Source organism: Mercenaria mercenaria, chromosome 5, assembly GCF_021730395.1.
Source record: "Mercenaria mercenaria strain notata chromosome 5, MADL_Memer_1, whole genome shotgun sequence".
Lineage (NCBI taxonomy): Eukaryota > Metazoa > Mollusca > Bivalvia > Venerida > Veneridae > Mercenaria > Mercenaria mercenaria.
This window is the reverse complement of record NC_069365.1, coordinates 59,638,954-59,656,872: the sequence shown is the minus strand read 5'-3', so window position 1 is coordinate 59,656,872 and position 17,919 is coordinate 59,638,954. Positions and strand designations below refer to the sequence as shown.

The 17,919-nt window shown below is 37.2% G+C and overlaps 2 protein-coding genes across 2 annotated transcripts; both read right to left on the bottom strand.

Moving 5' to 3' along the window:
- Positions 1–1,077: 1,077 nt before the first annotated feature.
- LOC128557341 (uncharacterized) lies at positions 1,078–11,248 on the bottom strand. Its single transcript, XM_053544635.1, has 3 exons — positions 10,966–11,248; positions 10,070–10,793; positions 1,078–1,234 (listed from the first exon to the last, which is right to left on the bottom strand). Exons 1-3 carry the CDS (start codon positions 11,246–11,248, stop codon positions 1,078–1,080), a joined length of 1,164 nt encoding a protein of 387 aa, XP_053400610.1.
- Positions 11,249–11,256: 8 nt separating this feature from the next.
- Positions 11,257–12,711, bottom strand: LOC128557340 (uncharacterized). The gene has a single exon (XM_053544634.1). The coding sequence runs from the start codon at positions 12,709–12,711 to the stop codon at positions 11,257–11,259; it is 1,455 nt and encodes a 484-aa protein (XP_053400609.1).
- Between the last annotated feature and the right edge of the window lie 5,208 nt (positions 12,712–17,919).

Here is a 17,919-nt window from a genome sequence, read left to right as displayed (position 1 = left end):
GCGCATACTATTTTCATAGGCCAAATTAATTCATTTTATCATCAGCATCTAACACGTTATGCATTGTCACACCCTTACATATGGCTCCTTTCGGATATAGCTCCTCTGGGAGCTGTATACGGAGCACGTTTTCGTATATAGCTCCCTTGCAAAAATTGGAGCTATAAACGGTAAAGGGCCATCATGGCCCTCTTGTTGTAAAGTTTGGTGATTATTAATCAATTGGTACTCATTCTCGTGACGTACATTCGCTTGCTCGCCCTCTTTAAATACTCATTGTTTAATCATATTGTATTGCTTATTCGTACGCACGGACTGAAAACAGCAAAAAATTATGCCCCCTGTCTTCCCAAAGGAAATGAAATCATATGACCAAAGAACATTCAGCCACATACTTATGTTTGTATTACTCTTACATTGCTGTTACAGAATTTTAATCAATGTTAGGGCGTTCGTATACAGCTCCTCTATAACAAGGAGCTATATACGAATATAACCGAAGGGAGCCATATAGGGTATGACAATGTATAATGCTGGCTGTTCGTTCGTGAAGGTCTGCAACTCTATACATTTAGTGATATACAGAATAATACTGGCATTTTCTGCTTGTATCTTTTAGTGCAGCAAACTGTTTTCTCAAAATGGCGAAATATATTTATTGTCAATAAAGCTCATTCCCCGATTGGAAAATTGGAGTTGTGAAAAGAGAAAGTGTTTTTTTTTTTAAAAAAAAATTCTTGATACCTGGCAGTTTTCGCTAAACTTTATGTTTTCTTTCACAAGAGACAATGCATGGTTTCAGATGAACAGAGTCTGCTATTATTCTTTTCGATTGCATTCTTTGCTTCCCAATGATCTTTTTACAGATTTTATTAAACACAGTTTAGTAACCATTATACATAGTTTAACAAAATCAAAGGGAGGAGTTGTCCTGGGGTAAAATACTATTTGTAAAATACTTTCGTTAATGATATGTAAAATACATTTCTCACACAAGAGAGAGCGAGAACGCCAAATCTAAAATAATTTATATTCAAACCTTGCCATTTAGGTGAAAATATCCGAAGGCAATTAACATCAGCATCTCAATATCAATACCGATATATCACTGTTGTCTCGCCTGATAGTTATTGTCTCGCCTGATAGCTGTTGTCTCGCCTGATAGTAGCTGTCTCGCCTGATACCAGTTTTCTGTAATATCAGTTTAGAGTTCATTTCTTCTTCCTGCGTTTCCCTGGAAATATTCTGTGATACTGAGAAAAAAATATACCCACTTAAACATAAATAGCATTTGCTGCAAAAATCAGCTAGGTGTTTAAAAGGATATAGGCTGCTGACTATAATGTCAATGATCTTCGCTTGTGACTATTATAGTGTAAATTGTAAAAAAAAAATAAACAACGACTGAGTCTCCAAAACACTTAGTGAACACGAATACTGATTGCACTTTACTTTGTTTGCCAGCATAACGTGTATGACCAAAACAGTGTCCAAGCGGGAACGGTTGTTGAGAATCATTAACCAATGCATACAGTTGCAACAGAAAAGAATGAGGAGCCGGATATCTTACATTTACTGTTAGTAATTATATAATGATTAGAACAAAATAGACAGGAGTAATGCTAATATAGTATGAGACATGCCTTAAAATGATAGGTAGTATATATTAATACAAAGTCCAGAAAGGGTCTTAACTCAGAACCAATAATCGAACAAGAAACCTCAGACAATATGTCAATATGTGCTTGTCCACTTGATCTTAATGTATACAGCGTTTCGTTTGAATTAGATGAAAGCTGCCAGTGACGATAATGGTTGGCAACAGAGTTTTGAAGATTAATAACTTTCAATACTAGTTGTTGTGGCAACGTTAAAAGTCGCAACGCCGCTAAATGTCGCAACCACCGTTAAATGTCGCAAGGTTGACGTTAAATGTCGCAACCACCGCTAAATGTCGCAAAATCGTCTGCCGCTAAATGTCGCACCTTTAACGTTAAATGTCGCAAAAATTTGCCCACCGTTATATGTCGCAACACCAACGCTAAATGTCGCACTTCCTATTTGACACTATGATTATCAATTCCTTGTGTATATTTACTTTTTTGAGGGAAGAAAAATTAACAGGTTTATGTAATACAAATAATTATCTTAATGATAAGTGCTGTTACGTATAGCAACAAGAGGGCCTTGTTGGCCCTAGATCGCTCACCTGAGTTCCACACCTTGATTGAACAGATACGCCAGAAAAGTATTTGTGAAATTATTTTGTAATAGGGCCAGTGTTTTAGGACAGAAATATTCTGAGGTTTCTTCTAACTAAATACGATTAAGTAATAGTGTTGTATGTTTGTGGGGGTTGGGTATGGGGGGGGACTGGATGAATAACGACACAGAAATCTAAGACACAAACACACATCACCAAGACAATTAATAGAAAATATAAGTATTTACATTTTTGAAGGGGGGGGGGGGGGGGGGGGGGGGGGGGGGAGAGGGGGGTTATGTGTGGGTAGGCGGAAAAGTAGGATAATGAGGGGAATGAGACTAAACCAAACAATTTTAAGAGACTAAAAGTAAAATAATATCAAAATTCCCGCTTTACCTGAAAGAATGTACAGAGGGTCACATAGGATTTTTCTCCGCCATTGAAGCTTGATAGTTACCTTATGACTTTAAGTGTAAACCTCCAAACAAAGATAATTATAGAACCCATGGCTGATTAATAGAAAACCTTCGTTTTCTACAGCTGGTACAACACACAGTCTTCGTGTCGCGTAGTTGAACATACAGTAGTATAACAGGCCTGGATTGTTGCCCGAGCCAATATCCCCCCCCACCTCCCCCACCCAAAACCCCACCCTTGTTGGCTTACTAGTAACTTATACTCATCAAAGTTGCACCCAACTTTTTTGGAAATAATATTTTCTCAAAATGTAGACCCAAAACGCCCCAGAGACGAACATTTTATACAAATATTTCAAAATTCCCCAGGGGGAAGAACCATTGACTCCTTAAAACGGGCGGAGTACCCCTCCAGTACTGGCCGTTGAATAGGGGGTCGTCCCCCACCCGGCACGGGTGGCCGCCATTCGGGGAAAACTCTTGTTTGGGAGGAACCCGGGGTGGAGTGTGAGGCGGGGGTGGCCTAAAATGCTTACAGCAGTTAATAGGAGGACCCTACGGGACCTTGATTTTGGGACGGGACTGGGTGGCCGTTGTAGAGGGTGAAGGCGTATGGGGGCCAGCATAGCGGCTACCCCGGGAAAACTTTTGTTTACTCGTGAGCGGGTCTCAAACTTGGTCCGAGGCCGTTTTGGGAAATTTTCACATTTTTCAGTTTGGGCACCCCCAAATCCACCCCAGACCTTGACGTTTGGATCGGACCGAGTGGCCGTTGTAGAGGGGGTCGTCCCCCACCCGGCACGGGTGGCCGCCATTCGGGAAAAATTCTTGTTTGGTAGGAACCCGGGGTGAGTTGTGAGGCGGAGATGGCCTGCCTACAATGCTTACAGCAGTTAATAGGAGGACCCTACGGGACCTTGACTTTGGGACGGGGCCGGATGGCCGTTGTAGAGGTACCTTAAAAATGCACCAGAGGCAACCATTTTAACCTGTTTTTCAAACTTTCCCGGGGAGAGACCCTGAGCCCTCGAAAATGACAGGGATAACCCCTCCAATACACCGAAATTTTGAACAAAAATGCAATTAAAGTCCAGCATTCCATACTTGTATTTCAAAATTGTCAATGGGAAAAGACCCTAACCGCCCAAAATAAGGGGAGAGGCCCTATAGTACGTACCTAAAAATAGACAAACATGCACCACAGGTCAACATTTCATACCTGTATATAAAAAACTTTCCCACAATTACGGACAGAGGAACCCCGTATCTACCGCACGTCGCCGGGGACGATTGTGTTTTAAACTGGTGCCCCCCCACCCTCACTCCTCCATCAACAATTTTTGACCCCCGGTCTGTTGTGTAACGAAATTTAGGTCGACTAAAGACATGCGATACAACGCGCAACAATACGGAGCGCGAGCTTAATGTCTCATGAGCTAAACAGACAACCATAGAATTACATAGTTCAGACCTGAAATAAATCTAGTATACTGTGGCGAGTACCACGTTAGTGCTCAAACCTTTAGATAAGAAATATATAACGTATGTATGATGCGGAACCACTGAAAAGCAAACGTGCAGATTAGAGTGAAAGGTCAATTCAGCCCTTCCAAAATCAAGCATGCATTACCCAGTCTTATCTCTAAGTTGTAAAGACTGTTTAACTCACCTTATTTTGCTGTGCGACATTTAGCGTTGGTGTTGCGACAGATAACGGTGGGCAAATTTTTGCGACATTTAACGTTAAAGGTGCGACATTTAGCGGCAGAAGATTTTGCGACATTTAGCGGTGGTTGCGATATTTAACGTCAACCTTGCGACATTTAACGTTGGCTGCGACATTTAGCGGCGTTGCGACATTTAACGTTGCCACACTAGTCACCTTTTGCAAAACCATGCTGCCTTCTAAATTTCTTTCCCCGAAATTTCATTTAAAGCTCCATACAGCTTGTATTTTTATGTCAGAAACAGGTAAAATTTCAACTAGCAAGTACAATTGAATGCGTAAATAAAACATTAATTTTAATGTTACACAATTATTACAATTTTCTGTATCAATTTTTCAAAAAAAAATTAAGGTAATAGTGTTGAAGAAAAAAATGCAGGTGTCTGATATACTTTCTTCCAATGCCAGTTATATTTCACTCCGTTTCATTATATTTTCATATATCAGTTAGACTAAGTCATAACTGTTTGACAAGTTGATATTTTTGTTCGTGTTTTAATTGCTGAATGCGCATTCCTTTATGAAACAAGCTTGAAAACTTTGAAATACTATTGGACGGTGCATTTTTCCTTACCACTAAAGACAATACTTCATGTACATAGCATATTGGTAATATTTGTCCTCGGCGATATATGACCGTTTTGTATCGATTCGCCGTAAAACCCAACGCACTCACTGATAATATTTGGAAATATAAAGCGTGTTATACGAGTGGTACAAATAAGCTTTGATAATGTGGCAGTTGAGTCCAAAAAGTCTGGTGGTGTTCAATGATAATCCGTCATAGATCCATTGTAAAGCAAATACATCGGATTTACCTGTATTGGAAAATAAACAGTGTCGTTTGTCAACTGGTCAACTGCCACATTATCAAAGTTTATTAGTATTTATAGGTTGTTAGCTGAACGAATGCATATTTCCCGATGCAAAGATAATAACCTTTTTATTACATACGCATCTACATGTATAGATATTATATAAATATCATAAATATGCTCAATAGCCTGAATAGGATTGACAATACTGAACTAAATAGAAAAAATAATGCAACAACACACACTGAATTACGTCACACACCCGATATGAAATTCAGGCGTCAGTGTATGGGAAAATATTGACGTTTCCGGTACCAGTGTAACTTAACTGGGAATAGAAACGAGTATGTAATAAGAATATTTATTTCTGACGTCATGTAATAAACCACTTATTGAATGGCTTGCCAGTCATACGTTAAAACTATTGACTCCAAATCTTTACTATTGACCGGCAAGCCATTAGATAAATGCATTCTGAAAGTTAATATACATGTACGTTAGGCCAACTTGTGTCTTTTATATAACGTATGAAAAAATAATAACAGTGCAACAGTGGACAGGTTGGTATATGAAGGTAGCAAAAATGATATTAAAGTGCATGTTACATTCATTTCTGATTATTAAGTCTGTTACCTTTAGTTTTATAACATTTTTTGTCAGATTCAATATTTTAAAGAATATGTATGTAGACCTGCTCAATACAGAATTTCTTCAAGTCTATTATTTTCTGATTTGATAACGTATTCCATTTATCTATTGTTAAATGAAATTTTTGTTTTCTGGTACATCGCAATTTAAAACGTTTCAGAAGTCATGATCTGGTGCTAAATCATACAATAAACCATAAAAATGAAACATAGTTAAGTCTTTAATCAATGCCACAGTGCCTGGCTTTATATAATTAACATTAATCACTGGCATTCTTTTTTACATCTATTTGGTTTGAAATTACTTTCCAGCGCGATTATGATGCCCTTTTCTTTTTCTCGTAGATAAAAGATTGAATAAGAAATTAAGGGTCTGTAAACGCCCTTCCAAAATGTTGGAAAATTCTCGATAATCATTTTATGGCCTACAATACATACCCTATCTAGCGATTTTCTCCGTATTGCAGGTACTTTGGTCATCATGCTGCCTTCGTATGGTACTGTGTCCGATCCTCATGAAAAAAAAGTAGTTTCATGCCGACATTCAGGGGACAAAATGTAGAACGTCTCGATGTTTTCGGAAGCAATCAGAAAAATAAGCGTCATAGGTAGCTAACAACCAAAGTGTGATAACAGATTGTTACCATGAATATGCACTTTACTGACGGAGATGGTACTAACAAATTTTGTAAGAAAGAATATCAACATAAAGTTTACATTTTGTAGGTCGTCATTTTGCGGTGTCCATCCATTCTTCAATATGATGTCCAGTTGTTATGATCGTGTACGCTTAATGGGAACGGAGATGTGAAAGATTATCTGATTATGATATCGCTGAAAAATTAAAAAGTAGATCTAGTCCTAAAACAGAAATCTTGACGTTATCTTTAATTTTAAATCGGCACCAACTGTTGCAAAACTCGATTTATACTTAATTCATTTTAGGTCGATCTACAACTTATAATAATCACTTTTGACACCTCATTCCTGATGGAATCCATCGCCACAACGGTATAAGAGAAGAAAAGCCAGTTTCCCTTTTAATGCTGAGCGTGGTACCATTTTTCACGTCTTTGGTATTACGCGGCCGGGAATCGAACCCACGACTTCCCGCCACTCTACCATTAGGCATCGAGGCGGTTAATTCGATAAATAAAGAACATTTATTAGCGATGCGCCAATTCAAATGTTTAGTTTTATATGTCCTTCTGTCGCATTGTTGTGTTAGACAGTAATGCATAGACTATCCTTAAATAATATCAGAAACATATTTTTACATGAATTTCAATCATTTCACTGTCATTCATGAATTATGTAAAAAACGAATCCACTGACGCTAGATGTTCGACAACTATTACAGTCCGGCAAAATGCTTATATAGTAACACTGGTATTGTTCCCCTTTTGAGTATCAAATGAACATGATGCAAACATGCACCTAACTTGTAAAATAATAGGAACTAGATCTATCTACATCATATACATGATGAGCACGACATTTTTTAGATCTGACAGTGCATATGCTATCCTTAAATAATACCAGAAACATATTTTGCATGAATTTCACCCATTTTGGTATCATAATCCTCTGAACGGTAGATGTTCGACAACTCTTACACTCCGGCGAAAAGCTAATGTAGTAACGCTATTTTTGTTCCCCTTTCAAGTACGATGAACCAGATAGGTCACACACCACTAAATAGTATCACTGACTTTTTTAAACAGCTACCAAACCTAGCTAGACCCATTTCAGAGAACAAATCCTTACCTCATTTTAAAGAGTTATTATAAAACTGATATAAAATGAAGAGAAAAGTAGGGGTCATGTGTCTTCTAAGAGAGATTTCTCTTGTCACATTTGCTTACTGTAAAATCACATCAAAATCACACTGCTGTGACCTGGAAGTACTACTCATACTAGAATTGAGTTTCACTTCACCAAATACAACTTCCTCTCCCATTTTTCCTACCAACATGTCAAAAATACATCCACAATGGCATTTAAACAGAAACCAGCTTTAATTGGTTTATTTTAAGGTTTAGCTTTAAAATATTTAATTAGCGAGTGATAACTCTTGCTACCCATGTTTACTTACTCTTGTCTGTAATTACCTTTCTTGAGAATAGTTAGAATAAACCAGTCCATAATTTTTGAGTTATTAAATTTCATTGGTCATAGTTCCGAATTACATTTTGTTAAGTACTTTTTGATTGGTTTATTCTTGGCGCATTAGACTGTATTTCCCCGCGGTTTCTGACGTAGTTTGAGGCCAGTCCTTTGTTTAGCGTTAACCCTTTTCTTCACTGTTGTTTTTGTCTTCGAACTGATCACACGTTCTTTTTCATTTTATCATGTTTTGAGACTTTTCAGATTGTATACCCATTTGTGTTATGTTTTTTTGTCTAAGTATAAATTAGATTATGAAAGTGTATATATAGTTTTAAATTATTTCCTCTGATAGTCTGAATAGTTATTTAGGCATCTTCTGTGTATACTTGACAGTAAACTGAGATTCAAACTCAGTTCGAAAGTATTGCCAGTACTATTTACTTGTTTTAATCATATTGTCTTTATAATTATTTATTTTTATGTTATGATTACTTTTGCGTGTTTCTAATACTTGTTTTTTCTTTGCAGACTGTCACAAAATCCGTAAAGTTCTCATTGTTGGGGATTCCATAGTGAAGCATTTACCACATATTGAAGGTGTTACTAATTTGTCTTTTAGGGGGGGGGGGGGGGGGGGGGGGGGCAACTATAGGTAAATTGCAACATCTTTTTGATCAAAAAGTCACTTCTTTAACTAATGTTGATTATTTGATACTGCATGTAGGTATAAATAATATTAGCAACAATTGGTCAGTAAGAGATATGCAATCAGCCCTAACTAATTTATTGGCCATTGTTCGTAAAAAATCTAAAAAGGTATATATTATTGTGTCCTCCATTTTGCCCCGTCCAGTAGCTATGGAAATAACTTCTGAGAGGATTAAAGAATATAATAAATCGCTTGCCGATGTATATGCCAAGGAACTAAATTTCAAATTTATTAAGTCATACAGACCTTTTTTTACTACAGGTGTGGTTAAAAGGAATCTCTTTGCAACGCTGGACGGGGGACTTCATTTGAATTTTGAAGGTTCAGCTCGTTTAGGTCATTATTTGAAAAACGTAATTGCGCACTTGCCTTAACACACTTAAATGATTGATGAACAAAAAAGGTAAAAATCAGATTACCTACATTTTCATTAGTTACTAAGGTAGACAATCGCGAAAGAGAAAGTCATTGTTATTATATCATTGTTAGCTCCCTTAGTTTAGTGTCACTAGTTGTTGTCAAATTTTATCAATACAATAGCCTTGTTTATCTAGCAATAAAATAATTTTCTTATGACATGGATTCCTTTTGTTCTGATACGATTGTTTGCCTTGACTTTGTTTGCTTTGTCTTGCTTGCTTGCCTTATTATTTTTTCCTTTATTGCCTTGTTTATATGTGTCGTTTGCCTTATGTTTATTTGCCGATGTTTTGCTTGTTTTGGCTGTAATTTGGCGGTTTTCAGTATATATTTATATATTTGATAATTAAATTGATACACGTGTGATTATATTTGGCATTAAAATTCATATATATTATTTGTCGTTTTCATTTCCCTTATTGAAGGAGCTAATTGGTTTATTTTAAGGTTTAGCTTTAAAATATTTAATTAGCGAGTGATAACTCTTGCTACCCATGTTTACTTACTCTTGTCTGTAATTACCTTTCTTGAGAATAGTTAGAGAATAAACCAGTCCATAATTTTTGAGTTATTAAATTTCATTGGTCATAGTTCCGAATTACATTTTGTTAAGTACTTTTTGATTGGTTTATTCTTGGCGCATTAGACTGTATTTCTCCGCGGTTTCTGACGTAGTTTGAGGCCAGTCCTTTGTTTAGAGTTAACCCTTTTCTTCACTGTTGTTTTTTTCTTCGAACTGATCACACGTTCTTTTTCGAAAAACCCTCCCGCCCTCCGCTAACTTACAGCCAAATAATTATGTCATGTTTTTTCCTTCGTTTACAGTTATTAATTACCTTATGTTTACATAAATATTTATACAATTTTGTTTTTAATTAAATTCATTCTTGGATTACATGTGCAGGTGTGTGTGTTCATACAAACTTGAACTCTGTTTTAGAGATGAACTGTGTTTATTCATGTGCTAATGATGGTGTTAAGGTTTATTAATACATGAACTTGTGATATCACCTCACCTCACCTATCCTCTTCACACTCATTGGTGTATAAGGCCTTAATGCGCTGTTTCCATTGAGTCCGGTCTTTTGCAGCTGTTCTAGCTGTTGCCCAACTGTTCCATCCGAGCCGTTTTCGTTCTTGTTCGGTTGTCCTTCTCCATGTTGTCTTTGGTCTGCCCACTTTTCTTTTTCCCTCTGGCTGCCATGTTAGTGCTGTGTTGCAGATGGTGTTTTCTTGTCTTAAGATGTGGCCAATCCACTTCCATTTTCTGATTGTGACTGTTTCACTGGCTTTGGTCGTTTTAGCTCTCTTGTGTAGGTCTTCGTTTCTGATTTTGTTTGGCCATCTTATCCTAAAAATCTGCCTCAGGCATCTGTTCTGAAATGTATCAAGTTTCTTTTTGTCTTGTTCTGTTGCTTTCCATGTTTCACTCCCATAGAGTAGTACTGACATGACTAAGCTGTTGAAGAGTTTGACTTTAGTCTGGATGGAGAAGATAGAGGATGTCCAGATTTTTCTCAGTCTGCGAAATTGATTTCTGCCTTTGCCTATTCTGCTATCGATGTCTTCGTCACTGCCTCCTTTTGATGTAATTATTCCACCCAGATATGTGAATGTTTCTACATCTTCTATGTTTGTTTGGTCTATTTTGACTGGTGTTTGGATCCTAGCATTCAGTCTCATCACTTTTGTTTTTCTTGAACTTATTTTCAGTCCAATACTGCTTGCGTTTTCTTTCAGTTTCTCTGAATGATTCGTACAATAGTTTTACTAGTCTTATCATCTTATCAGGGATGCCATATACATTCATGATGGACCATTAGCTTTCTCTGTGGATGGAATCGAATGCTTTTTCGAAGTCTACAAAGTTGATGAACAGTGGAGCATTCCATTCATTACATTGTTCGATGATGTTACGTAGAGTGAATAATTGTTCTGTTGTGCTCCTTCCACTTCTAAATCCAGCTTGTTCTTCACGTAGTTTATTTTCGACTTCACTTTGAATCCTTGATATTAAGATTCTTGAGAAGACTTTGCTGGGCACAGATAGTAAAGTGATGCCTCTATAGTTGTCGCATATGGAGTGGTCTCCTTTCTTAGGTATTTTAACAATCAGCCCTTTGTTCCGTTTGGTAGGAATGACTTCTTGGTCCCATATAGCTTTAAATAATTTCATTAAGTAGACTGATGTTGTTTCCATGTCTGCTTTTAGAATCTCGCTGTTATGTCATCCATTCCTCCAGATTTACCATTCTTTAATTTCATTAAGGCTTTGGTTATCTCATCTTTCCGTATGGGATCAGTGTCTATATTTTCAAGTGTCTCGTTTTCATTTCTGATATCAAGTGGATTTTCAGGCTGTGGGCGGTTAAGGACTTCTTCGAAGTGTTCTTTCCATCTCGTCAAACGATCATTCTGGTTACTTAATACTTTGCCTGTCTTATCCTTTATTATGGGTGTTGTGTTCTTTCTCTCATTGCTTATGACCCTTGTAATTTCGTAGACTGTTTTCATGTGTCCGTAGTTGGCTGCTCTTTCTGCTTCAGATATAAGGTCTTCAGTCCACTTCCTTTTGTCATTTCTCATGCTATTCTTGACTTCTTTGTCTTTTTCTGCATATTGAGATCTTAAGTTGTTCTTCAGCCTTTCAGATTTGCAGTTTGTAATTTGCTGCTTTAAATGCTTTCTTTCATTAACTTGTTTCCATGAGTCTTTGCTAATCCAAGGTTTTTGACCTTTTTCCTTTATTCCTAGGATGTTGTTTGCTGTTTCAATATATCCTTTTTCCATGGATTCCCATATGATTTCAATGCTGTCTAATTCCTCTAAAACTTGAAATCTGTTTTTGAGTTCTAATGAGAAAGCTCTTCTTTTCTCTGGCTGCTGTAATTTGGTGGTATCATATTTCTTTCTGCATGTGCTTGCATTTTGTTTTGGTTTCCTCAGCTTGAATCTAATTTTACTTCGGATAAGTTCATGATCACTGCTGACATCAGCCCCTCTCATTGCTCTTGTATCCATAATTGATGTTCTGTGTTGTTTCGAAATCAATAGATGGTCTATCTGGTTTTCAGTTCTACCATCTGGTGAAATCCAAGATATCTTGTGTCGTAATTTGTGAGGAAATATGGTTCCTGTGATCACTAAGTTGTTTATTCCGCAGAATTCAAGTAACCTTTCACCATTGTCATTTCTATTGCCCACGCCATGTTTTCCCATTACATTTTCATGTGTCTTGTTGTTACTTCCGACCTTTGCATTAAAGTCACCCATAATTATTTTGATGTAATGTTTTGGAGCAGTTGAAAGAACATCTTGTAGTTGTTCTAAGAATCGTTCTTTTACTTCTTCGGTGTTATCGTTCGTTGGTCCATATACTACAATCAAACTGATTTTTAGGGTGGTGGTGTATAGTCTAGCATACATACATCTCTCGCTGATTGGTTTCCACTCCATTAGGGACTTCTTTGCTTTCGCCGATAACATCACTCCTACTCCCTCTTGATGTGACCCATCGTCTCTGTCCGAGTACAGAATTAATTTCCCATTTTGCAGTGCTGTTTTACCGCTATGGGGCCATCTAACTTCACTTAGTCCAAGTATATCTATGTTGTATCTGCTCATCTCTTGATCGACTTGAGCTGTTTTTCCAGTGCTGTACATGGTTCTTACGTTCCAGCATCCAATGTTAAGAATATCTTTCGGCGTACATAGGGACGTCGGCCTGTGGACTTCCGTAAGGCTTTCATCCACTTACGTCATGCTGTCCTTTGTACTGGAATTATCCACAGCTGTTGAGGGAACAACCCGCTGTGCGATTTGCGCATTTAAGGTTTCCGTAATCGCAAGTCTTTTACACTGCCTGGTGATTGGCCATGCAGGAAACCCCCTAACCTGGAGGGCCGGTAGTTTTTCTGTCGGGGTGTCCTTCCCTTAGTCACGGGTTCCAGTTATATAAAGGCGCCGGAGACTCGCCTTTCGCCACTGCCACTCAGCTGCTAAAGCATTTACAGGGTCACCAAACTTGAAGGTGTGACATGTGACTTACTGGTAGAGCCTATTTTGAGACGGTGGGCGTTACTCAAGGTTTTCATTGGTGCAGCCTAGTGACGTTGGCTACCCCCTCGAGACCCATGCCAGCATTTGACCCCGAACTTGTGATATACAGTGATAAAATGATGTGTTCATGAATTCTGTTAGGCGCAGAGATGACGAGTTGTGTAGTGTCATGAACTCTGTTTCAGAGATGAACCGTGTTGAATTGTCGTGATGTTGATATAATGTATTGCTAATGTTATTAAAAGTTAACCTGCCGTATGGCGGGTTTCAGTATATATTTATATATTTGATAATTAAATTGATACACGTGTGATTATTTAAACAGAAACCAGCATTAATTTACACCTCTGTGACCATGCCAAGTGAAAAATTAGGGTTCAAAAACCTAAGTTGTAAACAATAGGAACTAGATCTAACTGTGTCATATACATGGTGCAGCACGATATTCTTTTCCTCCCTTTGTGGGAGTGTGTGGGGTGGGGATACTGGGGCGGGGGTACTGGGGCGGAAGTCAAAGCTCGAAAGTTGAATATCGTGCAGCTCGGTATTCAATTTTGGCCATTGTCGTGACAACTTCATGCAGCTATTATTTCAGATTCAACAGAACCGTTTATCATTAACACTGTTTGTTTATTCATCATCATAAGCAAATTATCAAAAGGAAACAAAAACAGTTTTGTGCATGTATATGTTTTTAGTACCAAGTAATGAGCTAGATAAATGATCAAACGAATTGTATTTAAAAGTGAAGCATATTTAGCACAGAGCAGTTGATTAGGTCGACCAGCGATGAGTCCATTGTCGGTATGTCCTTTTTTACATAACAGGCCCAGTGACTGGCACACGATGGCTTTAGAAACGTCATGCATTCTACGAAGGTAATTTTGTATGAATAAAAAATCAACAGTAATCACATAGTGAAATCACGTCATGTAGTGACATGGTAGGGTGACTTTCTGGCTTTAAAAAATATGAACCTGGACCCCCCCCCCCCCCCCTTGTACAACAATATAAGTTATATACAAAAATGTTTGTAGAAGTCTGCAGTTTATGAAACTACCGGCATAAATCGGCATAAATGGTGGCGTTCTGAGAAATCCAAGATGGCGTCCAAGATGGCCGCCAAAAATAAAAAATATCACTTTTTTCAGCTTTGTGGACCCCAGTGTTGCACTTAATGATTTTAATTATGTTTTATGTCTTTATATGCACGGATACACATTGGAATTACATTATTTAGTTGTTTTTTATATATATTTCTGTAAATTTTGCAAAAAAGTAGAAAATCGTTCCCTCGGAATTGATTATTTTAGGGTATTGGGTGTTATTTTTAACAGCAGGTAAAAGGATATGACAAAATGTACAAGCATTTATGCTCAGATATGAAATGTAACATTCAGATATTGAAAAAATATACAAAGAGTTAGAAAAAAATAGATTTTTTAAATTCGTAAGCTTTTATAAGTGGGTGGGGTAATTTGACATGAATTTTAGAAATAAATATAAATGATTAATATGACTAGAAACTGACATCCCCTACCAACTCCAAGCACTGTTTGTATATATAATGTTGAAAACATGTTATATTTGAGCAAGAAGAATGTGTAAACTGATATGTAGAATCCAAGGTGGCTTTCAAAATGGTCACATCTTTCACTGAAAATAGCCAGACTTAAGAGTATTGAGTATATTTTGTATCTTTTTTTCTGACTTAAGTCACCTTTTCTTAACCTACACCTGTTTTTTATTGTAATAAACACATTAAGCGTTTAATAAGAGCTTACATCAGTTTTACTTTAAATATTTACCTACCAGTATTTACGGAACAAACTAGGCTGTGCCTTGTTTGATCAAGAGTAACTCATTTGGTTGTCGTCCTATAAAATAACACGAAGAATAGCTGATCATTGGGAATGGAAGAAACTGGTAAGTAGGATTAATCTTATATGTCCATATCTGTTTCATTTACTATCACTTTAACACTTATTTTGTTGCTGCAAAAATTTTGTTGGTTACCAATAGTATTTTGGGGTAGGACCAAATTGTTAAGGTACAAATAGCCATATCACTGGTTAATGTTTTGAAGCGGGAACATTCAAATGAATAAATGTAAACAATGTAGAAATACATAAAATTGCATACTAATAAAACCTAAAAAGGGTAAATCTAGAAGAAAATATTTTACAATTATTGTTCCTGATAGATTTTACAATGATACACAATGTCAATGTAATAAAATATTGAAACCCAAAATGTAAACAGTGCATGACCTTGTCAAATTTCTAAATAAACAAGAATCAATCAAATCATGGGGTTAAAACGAGTAGACAAGTCCAAAATACTTCCATGAATTATTTCTACAACGGAATAATTTGTTCAGGACAATGATTTTGTTAATTCAAAGGCTGTCAGTATAAATGGAGAGGAAATGTATTTAAGACTGTTGGCCATCAATGCTCCCAAGAAAGTGCCACTTGAACGAGTCCTTTCATTTGAAAATGCTCCTGTACCACTTAGTTTGTTTTCTGATGACGGAGACATGATGTCAACGAAGAAGTCTGATTTTTGATGCTATGGCTATTGTTCAAATGCTACAACCTTCTAAAGACATATACATTCAGATGGCCTCTGGGTTTTGGAGCTATATCCTTAAAAGCAGTTTGCATTGTAAACAGGTTCATGTTGTCTTTGACCGATATTTGACAGATAGCTTGAAGTCCAAGACACGCAGGAAACGTGGTAACACTAGTATCACTGCGCCAGTTGCTATGTTGATTCCTGACTGGGAAAAAGTCTTGACTAGGAGCAAAAACAAGAATGAGTTAATAAAGCTGTATACAAGATATTTGACAGAAAATTGTCATAATCTGCTAGAGACAGATAAAGTTATTTTTGTTTCAGGTGGTATGGATGAAAAACTCCTACGAGTCCGTTGTAGTGCTGTTTCTTTTGTTTATCAAATGGAATCAAGTCATGAAGAAGCTGATGGTAGGATGATATTAGACTTGGCATATACATCCAGTCTTGGCACCAGGAAGACCGTTAACTTTAGAGGTGTTGCACATTTCATTATCTCTCATGAACAGACTCAATCAAACCGAGTCTTCTATTATTATTCTTGGGTGCATTCTTTGCTTCCAAAGGATCTTTTTACAGATTTTATTTGTCCAAAAACAGACATTTTTCAAGTCTAAGTCTGCTGCCACTGCTTTTGTGGGGTATCTTTATGGGTCTTCAAATTGTCTTTTTAAATTCCTTGCGTTCAAGTATCGTTCTCGTAAAAAAACCACATATAACGTCTCAGCCTGCTGCAGCACCCGAACTCCTAAGTGACCTAGTGTGTCTCTGTAAAGATATTTGCTCTGGTAACTGCATTTGCACAAGAAATGAGCAGCCATGTACACATGCCTGTGAATGTAAAGGCTGCATTGACAACACAGATACATGCCAAAACGTGTTTACAATATTAGCTTTTGGTGCAACTTATGACTTATAAGACTTATAAACTAAAGCTGTCCCATACAGTCTTACCCTACTGTTTACAGTTAAAGCAAACTTTAAGTTTGCCATTTATCTAACTTTGTGTTATTCAGTTACACTACATTACATGTAGTCAGTAATACATTTCTACAGAACTGAAGTATATCCAAAATTCGATGAATTCATTTTGTTTTAAGCAAATATAGATTTGTTGCGACTGTTTTGGATTAAAGAAAAGTTACATTAATTTTATAACCTTAGAAATACCACAAGGGGCGTGTATCAATAAATCGATACATCAGTACGGTACTGTAAAGTAACAAGAGGGCCATGATGGCCCTTTATCGCTTACCAGAGTTGATCTGGCCTACTGATCTAGTTTTTGACCCCAAATGACCCAGTTTCGGATTTAATCTAAAGATCATCAAGACAAACATTCTGACTAAGTTTCATATAGATTGAGTCAAAACCATTGCCTTTAGAGTGTTCACAAACTTTTCCTTTGATTTGACCATGTGACCTAGTTTTTGACCCCAAATGACCCAAATTGAAATCATCAAGACAAACATTCTGACCAAGTTTCATAAAGATTGAGTTACAACTGTGGTCTATAGAGTGTTCACAAATTTTTTCCTTTGATCTGGCCTACTGACCTGGTTTTTGACCCCACATGACCCAGATTCGAACTTGACCTAGAAATTATCAAGACAAACATTCTGATCAAGTTTCACAAGCTGGGTCGGACTCAATATGACCCAGATTCGAACGTGACCTAGAAATCATCAAGACCAAGTTTCATAAAGATTGGGCCACAACTTTGGCCTGTAGAGTGTTCACAAGCTTTTCCTTTGATCTGGCCTAGTGACCTAGTTTTTAACCCCACATTACCCATTGACCTAAAAATCACCAAGACAAACATTCTGACCAAGTTTCATAAAGATTGAATCAAAATTGTGGCCTCTAAAGTGTTCACAAGCTTTTCCTTTGATTTGACCAGAAGACTTAGTTTTGACCCCACATAACCCTGATTCGAATTTGACCTAGAAATCATCAAGACAAACATTCTGACTAAGTTTCATAAAGATTGAATCACAACTGTGGCCTCCAGAGTGTTCCCAAGCTTTACCTTTGATCTTGCCTACTGACCTAGTTTTTGACCCCACATGACCAGTTTCAAACTTGACCTAGAAATCATCAAGATTAACATTCTGACCAAGTTTCATAATGATTGGGTCACAAATGTGGCCTCTAGAGTGTTCACAAGGCAAATGTTGACGGACGACGCAAGACGGATGCCGACGGACACCGGACAATGACCGCTCACAATAGCTG

Coding starts and splice junctions, on each gene's coding strand:
- LOC128557341 (XM_053544635.1), bottom strand. CDS start 11,248: ATGGAAACAACATCAGTCTACTTAATGAAATTATTTAAAGCTATATGG. Junction 10,794..10,965: donor AGAACAATTATTCACTCTAC/GTAACATCATCG, acceptor CGAATCATTCAG/AGAAACTGAAAGAAAACGCA. Junction 1,235..10,069: donor AATGAGTGTGAAGAGGATAG/GTGAGGTGAGGT, acceptor GAATATTTCCAG/GGAAACGCAGGAAGAAGAAA.
- LOC128557340 (XM_053544634.1), bottom strand. CDS start 12,711: ATGTACAGCACTGGAAAAACAGCTCAAGTCGATCAAGAGATGAGCAGA.